Consider the following 23,559-nt stretch of genomic DNA (forward strand, 5'->3'; position numbering starts at 1 on the left):
TTTTTTTTTATAACAAAATATGTCTAGCTCATTTAGTAACAAGTTAAACCCAGTCTCTGATCTATTGGTGCTTTAAAAGCTGATACTTTGAGAAAACCTCTGAATATGTACTGCCCCCTATAGGGCGCTTAGTGTAATAGTGGCGGGATGTGGGATAAAATTAATTGAATAAATTACCAATTTTAAGAGGGACTGAAAAATGAATTGATGAAAATTTTTATTCTATTACACAGCAAATAAGACACTTAAAATAATAAACCATTTAAAGGTGGTATTTGTGTAAATAACAGGAAATTGTAGTTTATTTTATTGAAATACATTTTACCGAAGTAGAATTTTTCTTTGTTCCTACTGTCCAAATTATGGTTTTAAAAGATTAATTTAAAATAGAAACATATGGGAACATCTGCTGTAAATTGACAATCCCCACTTTACTTTCAGATTACAAATCAGGAGGGGGATTCTCCACCTGCAGAGAAGTTTCATTTTAAATGTGGCATATTTTACAAAATGCACATCCAATGAAATCCAGTCGACTTGAAACTCGTCACATTAAGACCGCTCTAAAATCAAATTTTAGTATTTTTTAATATGGTTTAAAAGGAAAGTTGGGCATCAATTTAAAAAGAAACAAGGTTCTAGCTGCTTAAAGAACCCCAAGGAATATCAACTTAATATCAATACAAACATCCTTGTCCTTAAAAAGTGATTTATTGCGCCGTTTTTTTCTCTCTCATTTTTTTTTATTTTAAATTTTTTATTTTTTTTACAAATTTATTCATGCAGAGATTAAAATAAACTAATGAATTAATCTGACTTCTGAAGTAGCTTTCAGGGGTATCTGTGTAAGGAAGATGAAATTTCTATTTGCCGGTATGTGTCTCTTTCTGTTTCAAACTACTTTACAACAAATTCCAAAAAAGAAATTCATTTTTATTTTTTTATGAAGATTTACGAAAGCAGCTATACAGGTGCTGGTCATAAAATTAGAATATCATGAAAAAGTAGATTGATTTCAGTAATTCCATTTAAAAAGTGAAACTTGTATATTATATTCATACATTACATACAAACTCATATATTTCAGATGTTTATTTTGTTTAATTTTGATGATTACAAATGACAACAAATGAAAATCTCAAATTCATCATATCAGATAATTAGAATATTGTGAAAAGGTTCAAAATTGATGGCACCTGGTGCCACACTCTAATCAGCTAATTAACTCAAACCACCTGCAAAAGCCTTTAAATGGTCTTTCAGTCTAGTTCTATAGGCTACACAATCATGGGGAAGACTGCTGACTTGACAGTTGTCCAAAAGACGACCATCGACACCTTGCACAAGGAGGGCAAGACACAAAAGGTCATCGCTAAAGAGGCTGGCTGTTCACAGAGCTCAGTGTCCAAGCACATTAATAGAGAGGCGAAGGGAAGGAAAAGATGTGGTCGAAAAAAGTGTACAAGCAAGAGAGATAACCGCACCCTGGAGAGGATTGTGAAACAAAACCCATTCAAAAATGTGGGGGAGATTCACAAAGAGTGGACTGCAGCTGGAGTGAGTGCTTCAAGAACCACCACACACAGACGTATGAAAGACATGGGTTTCTGCTGTCGCATTCCTTGTGTCAAGCCACTCTTGAACCACAGACAGCGTCAGAAGCGTCTTGCCTGGGCTAAAGAGAAACAGGACTGGACTGCTGGTGAGTGGTCCAAAGTCATGTTCTCTGATGAAAGTAAATTTTGCATTTCCTTTGGAAATCAAGGTCCCAGAGTCTGAAGGAAAAGAAGAGAGGCACTTCATCCACGTTGCTTGAAGTCCAGTGTAAAGTTTCCACAGTCAGTGATGGTTTGGGGTGCCATGTCATCTGCTGGTGTTGGTCCATTGTGTTTTCTGAGGTCCAGGGTCAACGCAGCCACATACCAGGAAGTTTTAGAGCACTTCATGCTTCCTGCAGCTGACCAACTTTTTGGAGATGCAGATTTCATTTTCCAACAGGACTTGGCACCTGCACACAGTGCCAAAGCTACCAGTACCTGGTTGAAGGACCATGGTATCCCTGTTCTTAATTGGCCAGCAAACTCTCCTGACCTTAACCCCATAGAAAATCTATGGGGTATTGTGAAGAAGAAGATGCAATACACCAGACCCAACAATTCAGAAGAGCTAAAAGCCACTATTAGAGCAACCTGGGCTATCATAACACCTGAGCAGTGCCACAGACTGATCGACTCCATGCCACGCCGCATTGCTGCAGTAATACAGGCCAAAGGAGGCGCAACTAAATACTGAGTGCTGTACATGCTCATACTTTTCATGTTCATACTTTTCAGTTGGCCAACATTTCTATAAATCCTTTGTTTTTATTGGTCTTCAGTAATATTCTAATTTTCTGATATGATGAATTTGAGATTTTCATTTGTTGTCATTTGTAATCATCAAAATTAAACAAAATAAACATCTGAAATATATGAGTTTGTATGTAATGTATGAATATAATATACAAGTTTCACTTTTTAAATGGAATTACTGAAATCAATCTACTTTTTCATGATATTCTAATTTTATGACCAGCACCTGTATATTCTAAAAGGCTTTTGAAAAAAGCTGATAATGGCACATCAGTACATAAAGTCGCAGGGAAACGGCCGTTCCAACCGTTGCATTTCCAAATTCTTGCGAGTGGTGCACAACTTTACAGGAGTGAATAAAATGAATGTGATTGGTCGTTTATAATGGGGGCGTGATTGTTGTGGCAGAAGGTTCGCAAGATTGATTGTGGCCGGTTTGTCGGTAGCATCTTGCTAACCGGTTAGCAGCTTAGTGCTAGTAGGTTCCCAATGTGAAATTACATTGGGACCAAGTAGCACTAAATTGGTGACTTGGAAACGACACTGTCAAGGAACGCTATGGACAGCGGAAACAGAGACAAAGGCTTTTCGGAGGTCATGGATGAGTCTCCGTCATACATTTTTATTTAGAGGAGGAAAGCGTGGACAAAGATGTTGTGGAAAAGGACGTCAGGGCAGCAGAAGCTTGGTTTGGTGTAGAAGGCTTACAGCAGTACATGTTTGAGCCCTTGCCTCGCAACGCTGCCAGTTCTGTTATCTCTACGCTTGCCGAAGACACAGATGTCCGTCCCCGTGAACACTGAGATGGAACTCCTCAATGGTAAAGTACATTTTTATTATTTCAGCCATTGTGTATATTAGCTGCAACATATGAATCAAGATGCTATGAAGGAAAAAAGTTGATTGACAGATGACCATTGATATATTATTGGCCGAATTTAGGTGTTCAAGCTGATATAACTAACTGGCCTGCATAAGATAACGGAAAAAAACATTATCTTAAGAACCGTTAAGCATTATTAAGAAAATATATATATTAATTTCCTACATTTTGGGACAGTATCGTCTAATAAAGAGTACATTTATATAGATGTTTAAGCCAGGATGAGTTGAAACTTAAATATTTATTCCCTACGACTTTAAAGCTATAGTGGAGGATGTTCTTTTTCCGGGTGGATCATCAAAATAAATGGTCCTCTTAGTTGTCAATCATTCCGGTGTTATGTTTACATAAGGCCGTCCTACATGCTCGTCCCCATTTTCTCTTGTGGAAAAATTGCAAATCTACTTTTGGAAAGTAAACTTGTATGAACAATGCAAAAAGAAACTCTTAAACAGCGCATGCGTTTAATAGCCGTTCCATTTCGGGTACAAGGTTGTGCTTGTGTCGGCTTGTGCCGACTTGCACACATGAGGCCCTGGTTTCCAATCCCCACTTGGGGGAATGAGCTGCCAGTGTGAGTCCTTAGGCCAAGTTGTGTGAACCAGTTTTGCTGGTATGCTTCTGCACCGTCGGTCTGGAATTTCTAGTGACACACAGCAGTTTCCAGCCAAAAAGCAAGGAGGAGCCTATTCGAGAACTAGCGTCGACTTTGGCGGATGGTCACGAGAACTTCATTTTGGCAGAGGCCTTGGCATCTTTATATAATTTGTGTGAGGCATTGTACAAGTGGTTGTACTTCCGAACCTCCTTGATTAAGCTTTCGTCGTAGTTGCCCATTGTAGTTGTTCCTCTGATTTTAAAAATGGCGCGCTCCAGCACTGAATCGAGAAGGACGACCACACAGACAGCCAGAAAAGCATACCAAGGACCAATCACAGCTGCTTTTTGTCTGGGCACTTCCGCTTGAGGTCTACACAGGTTTGCGACTGTCCGATGCGTAGTCAGGATTTTTTTTAGGTGCGTGACAACGGTTGCAGAATCTCTGTGCGGGGGGCGTTGTCGTGCACAGAGACAGATTTGACGGTTGCAGAGGCTATCCATCAGAAGCATAAATTGGCCTTAATGCCTACTTTGTAAGTTCCTTTGGATAAAAGCATCTGCTAAATGCATAAACACTAAACATAAAAAAAAATTTAAAGTGGAGAGGGCGGGTTCTTAAAAAAATTTGCAAAAATCCTCCACTCTATATCAAACAAAAATGTATCTTAGTAATTTCTGTATTTTTACAAAGGGAGGGAGGACAGAGCCAACTTTTTCAATCTGTTCAGTAACAAGTAAAGAGATAAAGAGACTCAAAGCGTTACTGATCTATTGTAACCAAATTAAATCCAAGATCTTTTGTTTGTAAGAAACGGGAGAAACCAGATTCCCCAACAAGACGTTAAAAGGAGCCTTACTCTGAGAATCTCCCTGGAAATGTAGGCGATCCAATCTTCCTTTAACTGATTTCCCTTTGTGTTTTTCACCAGGTCTGTGATTGAACCAGCACCACAGAACTCCATCACCAGCTGCAAAAAAACACAAACTATCAGAGGGCAAATCTCGGACACATGACGACAGACTTTATAATCGAGAAGGACAACAGGAGCATAATACGGGAGAGAGGACAAAGTAATAGATTTTAGGAGATTTAAGGACTTACCCATAGCTGGTCGTCATGTCCTGGGGGACTCTTTTTAATAAAAGCACCGTAGTAGGTGGCTATGTTTCTGTGGTGGGAATACTTCTTAAGCATATTGATCTCCAATTTAATTTCCTCCTCTTCATCCTATACAGACAAAATAAAGCAAAGATAAAGAGTGGGTTTATTATCGCTCCACAACAGGAAGTAAAGTGTTCACTCTCTAGTCATCGTGAAAACTTTACCAGGGTTCCTATACAAATATTATAAACTCCCCAGACTCAACCTTTCACAACACTGTTCAATAATGCTCATTTAAAAACATAAAGTAGTGTTGTTAGCCGTTTGTGGCGGTTGGAGCTTTAAATATGACACCTAGGAAACACAATGGCAATGATAGCAATGATGACAAAAAAATAAATAAATGAGGCAGGAAAGGCAGGGATGAATGTTAAGGAGCAATAGCTAAAGGAAAACTGAAGCAAAGAGAGGAAAGGATGAAAAACGAGTTAATGCAAAGGATTGGAGGAAATAATGATATAAAAAGGAAGAAAGGAGGGATTGACTGGGATATGGACCAATGGAAGAAGGGCTAATGGCAAAGAAAGAGTCTTATATGAGAGAAGGATGGCAAGGAAGAACCTTTTATAAAGAAAGAAAATGGATGAGAAAGAAACAGATGAATGACAACTCTTAGTGGATAGGCCAATAATCAAAATCCCCAAAAATCCTCAAATCAAATTCTATATATTCCTTATCGTCGCAAATTTCAAAACCATGTTGAACCAGCAAGGTGAAACTTTACAGCCTCCTGTCCTGGATTTGTTTTATATGTCTAGGATGTCGTTGCTCTGAAACAGGGCAGACATTTGTCATCGGGCAAATGATTCCTTTGTTTAGAGATTAATGACGCATGAGTGACTCATGTTGCAAGTTAAACAGATTGGTGTCGAGATTTGTGAAAGATGCATGATGGTTTTTAGCCGATTTATACTAATCAGAGCTCCTCGGATCTAAAACGATGCTCAAATTTACTGATAGAAAAAAAAGGACAGAGGATTACTAGAAGGGGGAGAGATCAATGGGCAGGAAATGGAACAGAAGAAGAATGATGCATCATGCAAAGAATGCAGCAGGGAAGGTAGTTCTTTTTGAGCACTAATGCTCCTTTTAATCTCTGCGGGAAATAACCTTTCCTATGAGCAACGTTCACCATAAACTTCACAAAAAAGGTCACAAGTAGCTGTAGTGCAAACTCGCTGCTTGCTAGCAACAGCAACTTGAAACTGATTAACAGTGACACACTAATTGAATGCATGCAGAAGCTCTTTACTTTATGCGTGCATGACCTCTCTTAAAATACAAAAAGGAGGATGGGGGTGCAGAAAGCAACGATAAAGTGAAACGTGTTTGAAACACTAATCTGAACAGAATCAAACCAAAAAGAAGCTGCAAATGCTCCATTTCTTTTAGCAAATCTTTGTCAACGGCAGACGAGCATCTATACAGGCAGCCATACTGCAGCTGCATGACTCTTTTGAGTTGACGTAAGCTTTTCTGTTGTGTGAGCTGAGCACACAGCCCAGACCCTCCCCATCTCGGTACCCCCTCCCTCTTCTGCTGCCGCGCAGCTGTTGAATTATCGCACTGTGGCTATGGAAGCCCCGCTGCCACAAGTCACATGGCTTTGAAGGGGGGGGGACTTGTACAGCAGTGTGTGTGTGCCAGGGAGAAAGATAAGAGCATAGAGGCTGTGGTCAAATGACGGCACAGGGGATATTAGGGAGGAACAAACACACTCAGAGGATAGCACTTATCTGGTAACAGCTCAGAAACTTATCTAGAATAACAGAGCAGAACAAAATCTTTTATACTGACTTAAATGATTAATCTCCTTCTTGAAGAAGTCTGTAAATCTTTCTAGGACTTTCTCAGACAAACATAAATAAGCATGAGGATACATCACTATTGATATACTAAATATATTATGCTGGTGGATCCTAAGGAATGAGAATATCAATTTAAACTTAAATCTCTTCAATCCCTTTAACAGGTGATTTGTTTTAAAGATCACAAGGATTTAGAGGCAAAGAGAAGAAGTATAAAACGCAAGCTTCATGCAGATCCTTATTTAGTCTTACGTCAACACTTGCAAAAAGTCAAAAGCATCTAAGTTTTAAAAAACCCACAAACTAAACTAGGGTTGTTAAAAGAACCCATACTCTACAAAGAATCAACACTTAAAAGATGTATGTTATCCATAAAGTGTTGTTTGCATATTTTTTTGCAAATATTTTAGATTATTTGGAAATAAATGTAACCTTGAAAATTTGTCAAATAGGATTATAGTTGGGTTACATCTTTTACAGCACGTTTGATGTTGAGATCAAAAATGGTGAGTTTTTCATGTTAATAAATGTGTTTTTACAGCCTTTAGTTATTTGGTAATTTTGTTCCTGTGGTATTGAATATTTTCCTGATTATCGATATAGAGTATGAAATTGTTGTGCTGTGAAGACTCAAATCTGAACAGACAAAAAAAAATAGTCTGTGGAGCGTTTCTAGAGGAAGAAACTTAAGGAAACTTTTGAGGCATTCACTCAGATAAGGCTAAAACAAGCGTGACTATTGGAAATTGTAAACTAATCTAACAATGGAGTGTACAGACTCCCGTTAACAAGATATTAGTTGAATGTATGGCTTAGTTTAGCTTCATCTGGTTCCAACTCTGTAGAAACATCTATGTGTACCTTTCTAAATTAATTATAGAAAGAGTCAACAGCTTAATCAATTTAAAAAAATTTAATGACTGGCAGCTCTAAACTCATGCTAAAATCAGGTCCGACCAAGTGCTGGGATCCCATGTTTATTATTTTTTTATTGCTCGTATATAGTGTTCAACTTTACTGAGCACTTTTAGCAAACATACACTTTTTAAATGTAACTGAAAATCAACCTTTTGAGAATATTTGATTGGATCTGTATATTATATCAAGGAAAGAAGGAATAAGTGTTGCTTTTGTTGAAATAAATGATTAATTGAAAGGCAGACTTGTTTTAATCCAAGTTGTGTGAATAAAATCAAAGCCTGGTGTCATTCTCAACTTCAATATAATATGAAAATCAATCAAAAAGAAATATCAATAAAAACATGCTTAACGAGGGTCTGACAAGGTTTTAATGAATTATTTAACCTATAAGGACAGCTAAAAGCTATAAGGTCAAGGGGGGACTGGATTTATAATGTGTGTCAATCTGACCCAGGACAGACCCAGCTGACTTCTACAGCTCAAACAAACCACAAGAAAGGCAAACTTGTAGATTGATCGTGTCAAAACAAGACTACTCAAAATATGCGTTGACGAAAAATATAATTGATGGCTGCCATTTTTATGATCACCATCTGCCTGGGAACATTTACCAGTTCACACTTGTTCTGAGCTCACAGAACTGGTACTAGCAGGTGTTAGAGTTACAGCGCTAAATATTCATCTTTCAGCTACGCCATCACTGGCCACCTGCCTTTGTGAGAGACATAAACTTCATTCAAAAGAAGAATTGTTCACCTTAGGTTACAACACACCGTTAAGGGAACTCCCAGTTCTGTCAGAGCCGAGGTAGCGGCTTGGTAACATTTCCGTTCACAAGATACTTTCATGAGTCAAGCAGATTTGTGATTCAGCGCTCTGCAGACTGAAGCAAGGCGTGGCAACTGGCAAGTCAGGGCACACGGAGCCAGCTTAGGAATGATTGTGACAATATATGATAAGGAATAAAAACTGACTTAAAACTGTTCTGCTCCATCTAAAAAAACTGATTTAACCTTCATCATATGTTAGAAAAGTAATTTGAGGTAAAGAAATGCAAACATGGGTACAAGGAATTGCTATTATATCATGTATTTTTTGCTTTTATCAACAAAACAGCTAAAAGAGTGAACTATGGATGATTAGAAAAAGATATCTGAGGAGAAACTATAAAAACCTGTAAATATCCTGTATCGATGAACTCAGACAAGGAAAATCAAATGTTTATAAAGATCTTAAATGTGTTAAAATGTGAATATGTCCCCTTTATGTTGACTTAAAACATTTATGTGGAAGGATGAGCTTGGTTTATAATAGTGGTATTATATAAGCCTTACCTCTGTGACGTCCATGACTTTGATGGCAGCCAGCTGTCCAGTCTTGACATGACGTCCCTGTAAAAAAAAATACACCAAAAGTCAGTATGATGGGTTTCTGTTTGGTAGCATGTAGAATAAACTAAATAAGTTTACACTATTTCTTAGCTTTTCTAGCTTCTTTTTGAAATAATGTTCATTTTCTGCATTTTAAAGTAAATGGAAACAACAGTGCACCTGTACGGCCTTTTAGATTTCCATCTATTATGGTTTTGATGTTTTATTTACCGCTTGATACTGAGCAGAAAATAAACATTTATTGTTATTGTTGCAGCCATTGTTCTACACAATCAATATAAGCATTTTCATTTAATTTTATATAATTATTGATTTTATTCTATAAAACCTTGAAAAAAATTTAAATACAAAACAAATAAATTAGATTTTCTTGAGCTTTGAGAACTATGCATGACCCATTTTAATGTTATCTTGATGGAATTAAGTCCCCAAAACCAAAATGGTGAACTAGATATGAGAGAATGAATCCAACATTCCCAGACCACTACGCTCTCCCAGCAGCCCGCTGCCACCCCTTACATAAACAAAGGACAGAAATAGAGAGCTTTTTACACCCCCCCCTCCTTAACTAAACTCTGTGAGCAGATAAAACATGGGACATTTTTGGGAGCCCGGCACATTGGTATTCCCATCATTGGAGTGATACTGCATCGCTGTCGGACACATATATACGTCAACAACCGTTAAAAATCATCTTAGCCAGTGCATTTCACAGCCAACTGAAACTGTATGGATTATGACAACAAACGTTATGCAGGCTCATGCCCCCCTCTTTCATTATTCTAGTTTAACTTTACAAAAAGAGAGGCCGTTAGCTCTCTGCCTACCAGCTGTTAAGTCAGAGGGAGTCTTTTTCCTTGAATCACAGCTGTATCCATGACACAAAGCAGTCAGATTCATGTGCACTCCAGCTGTCAATCATGTTAGCAAAGAGACATATGGGAAGTTTTATTTACTGTTCTGATTTATATTGGATCTAAAGTAGGGGATCCCAAAGCGAAGGGTGAATGGGACGGTTTTCATAATCATCATGTGATCCATGAGGTAAATGGATGCATGATGAAATACACGGATGGTAGTAAGGGAGCATCTTGCGATCTGTTATTTCTCTTCCAACCGAGGCCCTCGGATAAAAAAACGCAATCTTGGAGAAGATCAAAAAGAAATACTGCTTTCGGCATTATTGTCTACAATGGCTGTTGGTTTTCTCCCTGCTTCTTGTTGCAAGACCCAGAATAGGTAGCTTTGTTGAGTATCATTGACGGTCAGGTGGGATGAATGCGACCTGGCCATTCAGATACAGGTCACATTTGAAAAGATCATATAATTATCAGATTTAGGACCACACAGTCAAGTTGCCAGAGTCGCAAAGATTTGGATCTGTGTTGTTCAGATATAGGTTGCATATGTATAAAAAAAAAAAAGAAAAAGAAAAGATTTGGGTCACTTCAGGCTGCAGTGTGAATGTAGCCTTTGATGAATCTCTTCTCCAACATACCTGAATCTAACCGCTGAATTGCAGAGGCCTGATAATGAGCCACTCATTAGATTCAAGTGTGTTGAAGAGGGAATGCATCTAAAAGCTGCAGCTTGATAGCTTTAGAGAACTGGATTCCTTATCTAATACATTATATTCAAATGATAAATATGCAATTCAATTATAAAATGCACAAATAATATTTAAATATGCAATTACATAATCTAAATTACATAAAAAATTATGAATTAAACCAATGTCTTTAAATGTGCATATGTTTCATGGCAAATCAAAATACTTATAAGACAACTATAGCTTTTTTTTTTTTTTTTATAGCTTTTATAGCTTTTTTTTTAGGGGTCGCCACTCGCCAGTCTGTTTTACTGTTATTTTAGCGGTTTAAATGTTTGGGAACCCCTGCTCTAAACTATCAAAAATACTGCATATTTATCTTCATACATGATAATCTTGGCTAACTAAATTCTTGCATGTCAAAAATCTGGCATCAAGGCACTAGAACTACAAAGAGGCCAAGAAGCTTTTAGCAAACAAAAATGGCAGATTTGGTTCAATTATGTTTGAAAACATCTGCATCAGTCTGCAGTAGTTCGGGACGGTGATCAGTTTGTTGTGTGAGGGGAAAAGGCCTTTCTGACTCATTTGCCGTCAAATGTTTTTGCGTAGTAAAACTAGGATACCCATACAATTATATTTATAATAAAGCTTTAATTATTAATCAATACCAACATTTACCTAATATGACATTTTCGATTGTGAAAAGTTAGACAAGACTTAATCAAGTCAACAAAAACGGGTTTACGGTAAGAAAAACTGACCCATTTATTATTAACTAATGGGTAACATAACCCTAAATCTTAAAAATAAATATTAAAAAACGTTCTAGAAATTGATAAAAACAGTAAATTAGTGTAAAAAATTGTTTAAAAGAACTCTTTAGCCATGTGTCTGATGCTCTGTTAGGAGACACTGTTGTGATCACATTAGCTCAGTGTCAGAGATATAGATGCTGCTGGGTAGAAATGCTATCAGATTTAAGACGGCAGATACTGGACAGATTTCTGATAAATCCATTGGATCACGACATCCGATTCCTTACTTTATAATGCTCTTAAATGGAAAATAAAACCAGAGATTATAACAGTGTCAGAACTGGGATTTTGGTTTAAATAATGTACGTGTATGCATGAAATATTTCCCCATTGTGATTTAATAGGAAAAAAACTTGTTTAAGATCTTGTAAAGTTTGAAATCTTAACAAATGTTGCTTCAAATTCAATGAGCAATCCTTTTAGAAAGCCGTGATAATCGTCAACTAATTTAGTAATTGATTAATCGTTAATCGGAGTATAAAGACTCTAAAAAAAACTACTTTAGCTAAAAGAGAAACCCACATTATAGTAGCAGTAATTTCTAAATTGTAAAAAAAAAAAAAAAAAAAAAACATATATACATTTTCCTTTTATGATAAAAAAAAAAAATTAAAACGTTATCTGTCAAAATGCTCTAACCAGAACTCGGGGGGGAAATGGTTTAGCTTCGCCTGGTTTAACTTCGTAAAAAAATCATCTTTAAGGAACCTTTGGTTATCCAATTATTGAGTCATCAAAAAAATTATTGACAGATTTATCGATTTGCCAAATAATCATTAGTTGCAGACCTATACATAATATAAGCCAATCACGTAAGGTTTTAGGTCAGCACCTGGTATGAGGTTGCAAAGTATCTACATCCGAGTTAAAATAACAACCACAATTCCTCAACTAAGAAGGCATTATACAGCAACCTCAACCATTTAAAAACATAAGAAACCTTTAAAAAATATAAAGTTTTTAATCATATCTTAACATCAGCTCAGTAAATTAGGATCATTCCTAAAACATGTTTAACCGTCTTTCTCCCTCCCTACAATCCCGCCTTGTTGAGCCTGAAGTATTTATGGTCACATAATGTCTCCAAATGTTTTCTAGCGTCTGGGACGGTTATCCGAGCCTCAAGTTTATTGCTCTGATGCCACAAAGCAACTGGGTGGTTACAATTCATTAAGACAACGAATGACTCCAGTCTACAGCCAGTCTCAAGATTTTTTTTTTTAATCAACCTTTTTATCCTTCGTTTATTTATCGCCTTTGTAATAGATTCAGCCATTTGGCTACTTTGAAGCTACAGCCAAAGCGCACAAGTAATCAACAATTAATTGGATTAAATAAATAGAGATTGTTTAGGGAGACAATCAGTTGCAAAAAACTATAAACAAACTAATCATGCAAATTACACAACTTATAAAATAGCCTGACCAAATTTGACAGATATGGTTTATAGATTCTGTTCATTTTGATTCATTACTTTAATTTTAGTAAGATACTTTCAACATAGAAGAAGTCCACGTTTCATTACATGACCCTTACCAGTGCTTTTACTAGTATTCCTCCAGAAAGATTTTTTCATGCTTTGTGTTGCTAATGTCTAAAAGTAATTTTTTTTCCGTCCTCGCCTTGAAAAACTTGATTAAAATTTGTGCATAGTACTTTGTATATCTGACTCTGGATTTCAACCAATCTTGGGTCGTTTCAAAGTGAGCGATAAACTTTATCGGCTGCTGCAGCTCACAGTCACTCTGTAAGCCGTTTTACACTGAGCTCAGACAGTGGTTGGTAAGAAGAGAAAAGCAGCTGAAATGCTAGTGCACAAATCTTATAGCAAACAAATCAATTTGCTAAGAAAACCAGACAAGGAAAAATTATCACAGTTTATGTCAAAAGAAAATTAATAAAAGAACAATATGGAACAAACCAATATAAAAGAGTCATGTCAAAATAGAGGGCAAACATGCTAATTCAGATTAGCACTTACTGTGCTGCAGGAAGACATTGTTTTCTCAGAAAGAAATGTGAAGCTACCAATGTTTGATTTAATGCAGCATTTTTTTTCTTAAGGTCTATGAAGAAAAACTGTAATCACATAACCAATGTAATGCAAAAGCGATGAAAAATTATTTCTAGAGGGCTTAAATATTGATATTAGGGCTGCAACTAACGGTTTGCAAATCGATTAATCTGTCAATTTTTTTTTTTTTTTATTACCGGTAATAATCAGGTAGCAAAAGGTTTCTTAAAGAAGGCTTTTTGCAAAACCAAACCAGGTGAAACTAAAATGTTCCAGTTGAGGAGTTCTGGATAGAGCATATTGACAAACAAAACAGATTTTTATCTGAAATGCAAAATGTTTTCAAATTTTTATTGTTTTTTACAATTTTCGTGTAATTACTGCTTTAAATGGGTTGCTGTATTTAGAGACTCTATATTCCAGTTACTGAATTAGTTGACGATTATTTAAATAAATCGGTTAATCAAGATTAATCTAATTAATTGTTTCAGTCCTAATGGATAGATAAGTTTATCTCTAAATTACTGGCTGATGTTGAGTACACAAATAATCCTAATCAGGAAACATCAGCAAAACTAAAGGCTTTTTCTCCAGCTTTAATATTCTTACCAAACATCCACTTTTAACTTAATTCTGACTGAAAGGGTTGAGGAGCCAACATGTTTAAAGCAAAAGTTGCTCTAAATCAGGGGTCATCAATGAGAGGAATCCAGTCTGGGTCCGGAGTCTGAGTAACTCTTAGACATTTTATTTGCCAACATGAATTTATGGTAATTTCGATTAAATGAGAATTTTCATCGGGCACAGCTTTGTCAGGTGCTCTTGAAAACATCTTTCAATCGCGTTGGGCCTATGGTCCATTTGCGCCCTAATATGAAAAGCTGATGAAACAGCTGCTTGTACAAAATTAGGAAGGTGGACAATGAGAACAGGGGATTTAAAGACAAGTGGATGCAGAAATACAAGTTTGTTCGCTAAGGACACGTAATACAACCCATCTGTTTAATCTGCTGTGATTCTAAACATGAAAATTTTAAGGAAACTTGCCCACAAGGATCTGAGGTAAGAAGATAAAAATAAAGTCTGACTTCTGTTAAAGGAACTTTGCTTTCTGATATCTAAGCTTTTTTCTACTACTTTGTGCTGCAACTGCAACCAAAAATCTACAAAATCAAAATTGTTTTTCATGTTATATTTCTGCTGATCAATTTTGAAAAAGATTCAATGTTATCACAAAGTATATTTTTTCCAATATATGCATTACATTCTTTAAAAAATATAACTGATATTAAGAAAAGAACCGAAAAGCTTGATAAAATCCTGCATTACCTCATTAATTCTTAATATTTTTCCAATAATCCAAAGTTTTGTGCAACACCCATTTGTTATGGACCCCTTAGAGGGAGTGAGTCGAGGTATTGGACCCTCTAGTTTAATACCCCTGGTCTTAAATGGTGGGTAAAAAGGTTTAAGGATTTTATGACAGATGGCCTAAATACCTTCAGTAATAGGAGGTTCAACATCATGCAGCTGCAGCCTGCTTTCTAGTGTTAGTCAACAAAGCTGACTAACTTCATGTCAGTGCTGGTTTACATCAATGAATCACTTATTTTGCAACCACAAGTATTAAAGGTAATAATCTAATTACATCAAATTTTTATCTATCCCTCTGCATAATTGGCAGTCTGCTCTCAGTCCTTATTTGGTAAAACACAAAAATGTATTTTAGCCTAGAGGCAGCCCCTAAAAGCCCCTGGTTTACCTTTAAAAAACGTTGACATGCCTAAGTGATGTGTCGATCAGAAGTCAAACACGGTGTATTTTGAAATACCCTTCATGGGGAATGTCTGCAAGCTCTGCTCTGGGACAAGGAGTACACAAGCAATAAGACACAGCTGCAGGCTACATGATGATGCAATGGTAATCTGTGGGAATATACTGAAGAACCTATTTTCGAGCAAAGACTCCCTGAACTTGACTGTCTTGGCCTATATTCAGTATAAACATACTGTTGTGACTGTTGGGAGTGTTCCCTTTCTAACTCACATCCAAAAGCCTCAACAATGACAAAGATTGTTAAAGACAAATCTCATGCAGTAAAACACAAGAAACACGTAGCACTACCTCTTATACAATTTCAGAATCTTTATTAAATTTCTGACTAAAACAAGACACAGATAAACTATATGTTCACTTTAAAATAAAGCCAGCCTTTGTCATGCCGTTTGAGAGTCAATTATGTCCTGGAGTTTTTCCACAATATGTTGATAGTGCTGATAATAATAAGCTAAATCACAGGAGGTCTCTAGATGTTTACATTTGCGTAACATGCTTACAGTTCCTTTCCAGCAGGAACTGCGGCTTGCTCGCCATGTTTTCTGCACGGATATGTCTGAGCACTTCGGACCTGACGGACGCGTCAAACATAAATCAAGTTTTACTCATGCACCTACAAATTCACCAGCTTCAGCTCTTTTTCAGTGAACACCAAAGCTTACATTGCATTATCTACTGATGTCTAATCCTTTTAGATGTGTATTAATGATTCACTTTGAAATTTGTCATTCTTCCCAGACTTCCATGCAGGAAATTGCATACTTGATAGCTCATTGCATGAGTGCACCATCTTATACCTCCACGCACCATCTTGTTACTGGGGCTGCAACTAACGATTATTTTACAAATCGATGAATCTGTCGATAATTTTTGGAGTAAATCGATTAACAATCAGATAGCAAAAGGTTCCTTAAAGAAGACTTTTTACAAAATCAAAGCAGATGAAACTAAAACTTTTCCACTTGAGGACAGATAGAGCATATTGACAGATGAAAACTTTTTTTAATCTTAAATGCAAAATGTTTGCATATTTCTTTTACAATTTTGGTATAATTGCTGCTCAAGGTGGGTTGCGTTGTCAGCTAAAAGCATGTTTTACAGTCTCTATACTCCAGTTAATGATTAATCACTGACTAAATTGGTTGACATTTATTTCAACAATCAATTAATCACGAATAATCCAAATGTTTCAGCCCTACTTGTTACAGTAAATATCAAAAGTGCTTAAGATGAAACAACACAAAGTGCAAAACACAGTAAAATAAAATCAGAAAGATAAGTAACAATAGTGAGCAACTGGCATTGCAATTTGTTAACTCTTGATTTGGCCCATTTAAAGACTAAGGCCAAGTTCACACTGCAGGCCTTGATGCTAGATTCCGATTTTTTGGGGAAATCAGATTTTTTTGCGTTGCCGTTCACATTTCCAAATATATTACTTGTATGTGATCTCCTGTGTAAACTGCATTCATACAGCTCATGTGTCCCGCATGCGCATTACAGGACGCAATGACATCACAAGCCAGTGGGCTATGTGTTTACGGAAGTAAACATGGATGTAGTGCTGAAGCGCATCTAGTGATCTTTCCAAACCTTAAACCCTCAATCTTTTCAAGATGGTTAAACAAATATACAACTCTCCGCATCATTGTCCGCTATGGTGTTTGTTTTTCTTGCTGCTTCTGTGTAGCAAACACAGAATAGTGACCGATGTCTGTTACTAATGGTGTTCAGGTCGGATGAATGTGACCTGGCCGTTCAGAAACAGGTCACATTTGAAAAGATCAGATTCGTATCGGATTCAGGACAACATAGCCAAGTGGCCTGGGTCGGAATGGAAAAAAATCGGATCTGCGTTGTTCAGACTGTCATGAAAAGATCAGATCAGATCATAAAAAAATTTATCGGATTTGGGTCACTTCAGGCTGCGGTGTGAACGTAGCCAATATAGCACTGCATTGGATGATATGTTCTTGAGGTTGGAAGAGAATTCAGACCCTTTGAACATTTTCAGCAACTCTTAATGTAGCAGAGGGAAATCATTCTTTGCCCCAGATACTATAGTTAATTAATCTATTTGGATAGATTTTCTTCCCTGAAGAAAAAAAAATCCTTTGAAAAATGAACAGTATCACTATTATTAATATTTTCATCTGACATCTAATCATGACTAAAAAAAAGCAAATATCTCTGTTAGGTTAGGGAAGGGCAATGCGGACCACAGATTTCTCAGAGCCCTGCAGCGCAGCCCTAAAGGGGCTCTTGAAGCAACCAGCAAGGCGTGGCTATGGAGAGGGTTATCTCAGGCACTAAGTTATCACCCAGCCCTCCCTGGCCTCCATCTCTACTGCCTCAATCATAGCTCCTTTTAACCATGGCCAGATGTGCTGCTGGCTTCTTTCCAGCTTAGCTTTAAACCACTGAGTGACTTAGAGTTTTAACAGCCAGAGATATTAGCTAAAAGGCAAGAAAAAAAAAAATTCTTTCCTAAAAAACAAAAACTCCATTAGAGCGCAATCATTAAAGTCAGGGAGACATTTCTCTCAGCACTGGAAAGGTGATAAGAAGCCTGCTTTTAAATAAAACTGCTGACATGAACGGCTTGGAGAATATGATCCTTTACTTATTATTTTAGAAGCAAGGAAAAGGTTAAAGAAAACAAACGCAGCGCAGTGACCGTGTGTGCATTGGGTCACAATGAGAGGTATAATAGAAGTTATTAAAGAAAAAAACAGCTAGATTATGTTTAATTTAATCCAGAATGACACAATAGTCTTCCAAGTCTACTTCTATCTGCTTTACATTTTTAAACTAAGAGTTTGAATAGATAGAAAACAAACTTAAATGAGAGAAGACCCAAATATTATACATATTTTATGTTTTCCCCAGAGGTTGATGCTAAGGCGGTTGTTGTGGAGAACAACTCACAGCCTCCGTCTAGGTTTGGGAAGTTTACAAATCTATTTAAAGACTTTCCATCCACATTTTCACCTCCTGCCTACAGCTTTTTTCCGACATGCTTTTGTTCTTTTGAAACATCAGATGGATCTGAAGGAGACAAACCATCAATCTACAGCAAGAAGCACAGGCCGTGCTTGTCCCTTCATCTCTGGCCTCCATTTGCCCATACATCACACTGACCCAGTTCTCACACATCGCCACCTTCAGGACTAAAGGCCTGAGAAGAACAGAGTCCGGAGGAGCAAAAAGTACAATAAAGGAAAAGAATTTCAACATGAAGGATACTGATCTGAATGATCTATTGGACTTCTTCAGACCTAACTTCAAGAATCTGAGTGGTCGGTCTGGTAGCTGCCCATTACTTTATAAATATAAAGGTCCATTATTTATTTATGAGCTTTTTACAGTGGCTAGGAACAAACTGATGGGAAATTATTGCCAGGCTAATGGGAATTAAAATGGATGAAAGAATGACTTTCAGATAGATGAATGTAGATTTTAGCAACCTGGAAGTCTGATGGAAGGACAGATGATAAATTGGAAGGATAAAGGGAACCACAGGTTGATGAATGAATAAATAGATAAATGCTGAATGAGGCATGGGGAAATATAATGCTTAGATGATAAAAAAGAAAAAAAAAAGCCAGTTCTTGTTCCATCTACATTTTGGCAAAAATTTAATCAAATCCCTAATATTCCAGACTTTAACAAAACTTTTATTGATCCCATTTCTCTCCGAACTGGACGCCATCTCCTCTCCAAATGCCTTTCGAGATCGCTTTGCTAATTAGGCGGCTCAACGCGCCACCCTCAGACAGCAGGATGTACACATAGACAAACACAGAAAGTGTTGTTCGGACAGTGTGACCAGTCAGGGGACATGCTCGGTCTTGTGACACCAATTAGGGAGCGGGGTCAGTGTGGGGGAGATGAGGACAAAAGAGATACACACTATGCGGGATGAAAACGAGGAGTTTCTAATATGGGCAGCTTTTGCATCACGTCACGGGGTGAGAAAAAAAAAAAAGAAAGGCGATCAGATACAAGCCTGCATGCTAATGAGAGAGTGAAGTGGACCCAACACATGACCTCGGTCCTGGTTGTAGCGTAAGCGAAGGCATTCGACACCCCCGTATACTGACCTCAAGCCTCCTCAACCAATCAAGAGCCGAACTGTCAGGATCTTTACAAACGAGCTCCTTTTTAGTAAAGATTAATTAGACAAGCAGGCAAGGGCTCAGCAACAGAACAATGACTACCATAATTCCAACATAAAGATCAACTCATCACGCCCCCTTCCTACATGTTAACTCATATTCTTTTATATTTAAATACAATGGATCAATACTCGCCTATATATTCACCGGGGTTTCAAAGTTCTTGCATGTTTCAGTCACTTCTACAAACTGCAGAAGAGAGATTTGCTTTCTTAGCAGCAGGGCTGCTGGTGGAAATCCTACATGCAGCTGCAAAGGGGTCGATGAGGATTAACCCCAAGTCTGCTGACATCTACTATCCAACCCCCCTTCCTTAAAGGTTCAATCATTAAAAACATGTTTGCAGCCAATAAAGATTCAAGAGGTTGCTCTCTTTCATAGAAATTTTTTTAAATCATAATGCAGGGTTCTGACAGGCAAACAAATCATGAAAAACAAGAGCTGGAAGCTGGTGAGATTCGATCCAAGCTTTAGCAGATTTCCCCAGCTTCAAGAAACCATGCAGGGAAACCATGATTGGTTTCCATTTTAGAACCTGAAACTGAGAATTCTGACATTAATTTCCGAAACACTGTGAAAGTCAGTGTGAAAATAACAGAGGGCACAGCCTTGGCACACCCCACGGATGAGTAGCAGATGGGTCAACATGGGCGCGACTATATATGGTGATTCTGAAGAGCAGGGAGAATCTTCTCTGCATACCACACACAATTCAAGGATTCATGTTTCTCTCAGTGTTATCCTGAGTAATTTTTCCTCCCTTCTTTTGAATCATTACATCCAAAGAGAGGCCGGACGAGGTATTCGCTCTGATGAGCAAGGAGAGCTTCGCAAGAGGCTCTTTGTCTCTGAGACACTGATCACAAACGTTTAGAAACACCGTGACTAACAGCAGGAACGGTAGTATGAGAAATACTCCCAGACAACCGGTTGGTTTTTACACGATACGACTGTTGATGTACAGACTGGAATGAGATCACGACGCATTACCAAATCCTTGCAAATCAGCTAGCCGTCCAAACAAAAATAAGTGACTTAAAAAGAGCGTTTTAGCCCTGAAGCTAATTTTCATCACAGCTGTCTGTCAAAGAAACCCGATGAAAACCTGCTTTGCTGTGTTTTCAGGAGCTGACTGTAATCTGGCACCACTCCAGGGGCGATGGCTGTAATCCTGACAGACTGAGCAGGTTTAGGGAGCCAGCAGCACAGCGTGGCCACAAAAAAAAAAAAAAAAAAAACTCAATATAGACAAAGCATTTGAAGCCTAAAAGATAGCTCCTTCCTTAAAGGTAAGGTTATGAAGCCACGATTCTATTGGAGGATATTGTTGTATTTTTGTCGCACAAAAATGACATTTTGAACATTTTTTTCCTGCCAAATGTGGCATCTTATTTTAATGTAATCACTTTCTTAACAGAGGACCTGTATTTGTACCCTTAGCTTAGAAAGACCTTAACTGTTAATACATTAAACATCTAAATGAGAGCCCATCAGAAACATTCAAGCGTTTAAAAAATAGAAAAAGAAATGAAGTTTGTTGCCTAATTCTCCTAAAAGAGAAGAAGCTCGGTCACATTGCAGTGAAAGAGAGAGAATGGGGGCTTGTAAAGTGTGACCAAGCAGTGGACAAAGCAGAAAAGGCCTCAGTGGGAGACTAAACTCCTCCCAGTTTTTTAGCTAGAGGGGAGCCTGTTGCGATTATTCAGGCGGTTCGGACTTTTGAATCGCTGCAGACAAACACCCCCTTTCTACAGCTCCCGGTGACTGACAGAATGAGAGACCCAAACGACCGCGGAGACAAGCCGAGCTTTGTGAAATCCTCAGGGCAGGTTCTGTCTAGAACCAGACAGCTGCTCTTCTCTCAGTTGCACTTGCACATGCTTTCGCCCCACACGCCCAACCCAGGTTAAACGTGACGGCCAGTCCGCTAAATCGACAGCCGATCGACAGGAAACCACTGCAGAGATCTGGGCAGCGACTTCACTGGAGAAGCTTTGGCTTATCTCGGGCATTCTTGTCTGCAACTACTACATCTTTTGTGTGAACCGCGAGCTAATCTAAAAATGCTCTCGACTATGAGCTCCATTCTCACGTGACTGCATTTGCAAATAGAATTAGGGCTGAACACCAAATGAGAAGAGATTAAAAAGGGTCAGAAAGAGGGAGAGGCTGTAATTCTCTCTCCCATGATATGTCCAGTTAAAAAGCATGTGGTGGGAAGATAACATGGAAGAATCCACCTTAAAAGAGTCGATTTCAAATAAAAAATAAATAAAAGAAAATCACATCAGCACACAAAGGCTGACATGAGCTCAGGGTTTAATTTAAGGGAGAGGAGTGACTCAGGGATTATTGAATGCAGGTCACTGGGGCACTGCTGAAGGCTTGCAAAACACATTAACCATCAAAGGCATGCTTGATAAACTGGACATATCTGTTGGGTAATGCCATTTGAAAATCCAGCCCCAATTCATAAGTAAGCTGCAAGAAAAGCAAAAGACTGCCTCTCCAACATGCACACAGAAATGAATCTCTCTCCCCCGTGTCTGTCAGCAGTAAGCAATCGCCGTTTTAAGCAGGAAAAACACCATATGCAGAAGGCCAAGAGAGCCAGATTCAAGTTTTATACATTTTTTTAGCACCAGCAAAAACAGCTATTATTTTTTTATTTCATTGTTTCAAATTTTTATTCAATTCATGACGAAAAAGAAAAGACTTCCCCTCTTCAAATTAAGCAAATCTATTAGAATTTCTTCATCATTTTCACATTTTTTAAAATCTAGTTCATCATAAAGTTTTTCACTTTTAATACTTATTTACATTTAATTAAATGGGCAAACAGAAAAAACACACACACACACAGAAGTGCTGTATCACATGCTGCCACTGCCAAAAGTGCTGCAAACATGTTTGTAAAAATACTGTTAACCCAGCTTTGCATGCAGCGCTACATATACAATTGCCAATGAACACAACAGGAAAAGCTAGGGGTGTTTCTGGTATGCTAAAAGCTAAGCCTGCACACAGGGACGCTGTTGTCAAATAAACCCTTACTTTTCCACCAGTGGTGAATTATGTAAACAATCAGGAGGAAAAATTCAAACAGGTAGAAAAACAGTGAAAGATTGTTAGATAATCGTTGTTCCTGTTTGCTTCAGATCAACCGTCTATCGGTATTCGGTTTAAACATGCAAAATAAAACCCAGATATTCACCAAAAATTCACAATCATGAGTTTTATCAAACTAAATACATGGTTAAAAATGTTGCATTTCCTACATCAGCACGTGGATCTGTTCAATGCGACATAGAATCTCTGTCAAATCTATTTTTTTTTCCTATTATGTATTAACTGCAAACATAGACCTCAAACCAGACACTGGAGAAAAACAATAGTATCATAATTTCTATCCCAGAAATAACCTCGACAAAAAAGTTGCATCTTTTTGTCTGTAGCTGCTTTGATTACAAAACCCACTTTTTATGTAGCAATACGGCTCTTTTGATATATTTTGTTTAGAAAATCTTATTCTTTTTTAATACGATGAACAAGCACCAAACATTTAAATTATCTTTAACGCATAACTGCAGGGTAATTATACTATACGATAATATATAGTGCAATACTAGCAGGTCTAAGGAAAACTGACAGACTACATTGAGGATTGTGGTGACTATATATCTACTATATATTGTGTTGACCTATTCATATTTATTGGTATTTTCCTCCTTTCCCTCCTTATTATTAACATCCTGACTAAGAAGATGGCAACTAGCAACAAGAAGCAGCAGAAATTGGAGGAAAGAAGCAGGTAGTCATTGTTTTGGAACACTTTGCTTTCAAATATATAGATGCAGATAAAAGGAATCAATTCAATCTTCAATTCAAACTCTGCACTTCTGTTGGAGAAATTAAAACAAAATGGATGGAATCGATCTAATACACTTTCTTTTTATTTTTCCAATGAAAATATGCAAATCCAATCAAGAGATACTCTGATCTGTTACGAAAATCTGTCCAATATTAGTCCAGAAAACGAGTATCAGAA

At 37.5% G+C, this 23,559-nt stretch overlaps 1 protein-coding gene across 9 annotated transcripts in view; it reads right to left on the bottom strand.

Annotated features, from left to right (window-relative positions):
• Window positions 1-23,559, bottom strand: part of LOC119778573 (mitogen-activated protein kinase kinase kinase kinase 4-like) — a 47,848-nt gene that overhangs the window by 22,667 nt on the left and 1,622 nt on the right. For all 9 annotated transcript variants that reach the window (XM_038278518.1, XM_038278287.1, XM_038278061.1 and 6 more), the window contains exons 3-5: window positions 9,060-9,116; window positions 4,937-5,062; window positions 4,692-4,802 (exon numbers count right to left, since the gene is read on the bottom strand). In XM_038278518.1, coding sequence (XP_038134446.1) covers window positions 4,692-4,802; window positions 4,937-5,062; window positions 9,060-9,116 — 294 coding nt within the window. The remainder of the gene's footprint in view (window positions 1-4,691; window positions 4,803-4,936; window positions 5,063-9,059; window positions 9,117-23,559) is intronic.

Source organism: Cyprinodon tularosa, unplaced genomic scaffold (genome assembly GCF_016077235.1).
Source record: "Cyprinodon tularosa strain WSP-4 unplaced genomic scaffold, ASM1607723v1 ctg1, whole genome shotgun sequence".
In the NCBI taxonomy this organism is placed as follows: domain Eukaryota; kingdom Metazoa; phylum Chordata; class Actinopteri; order Cyprinodontiformes; family Cyprinodontidae; genus Cyprinodon; species Cyprinodon tularosa.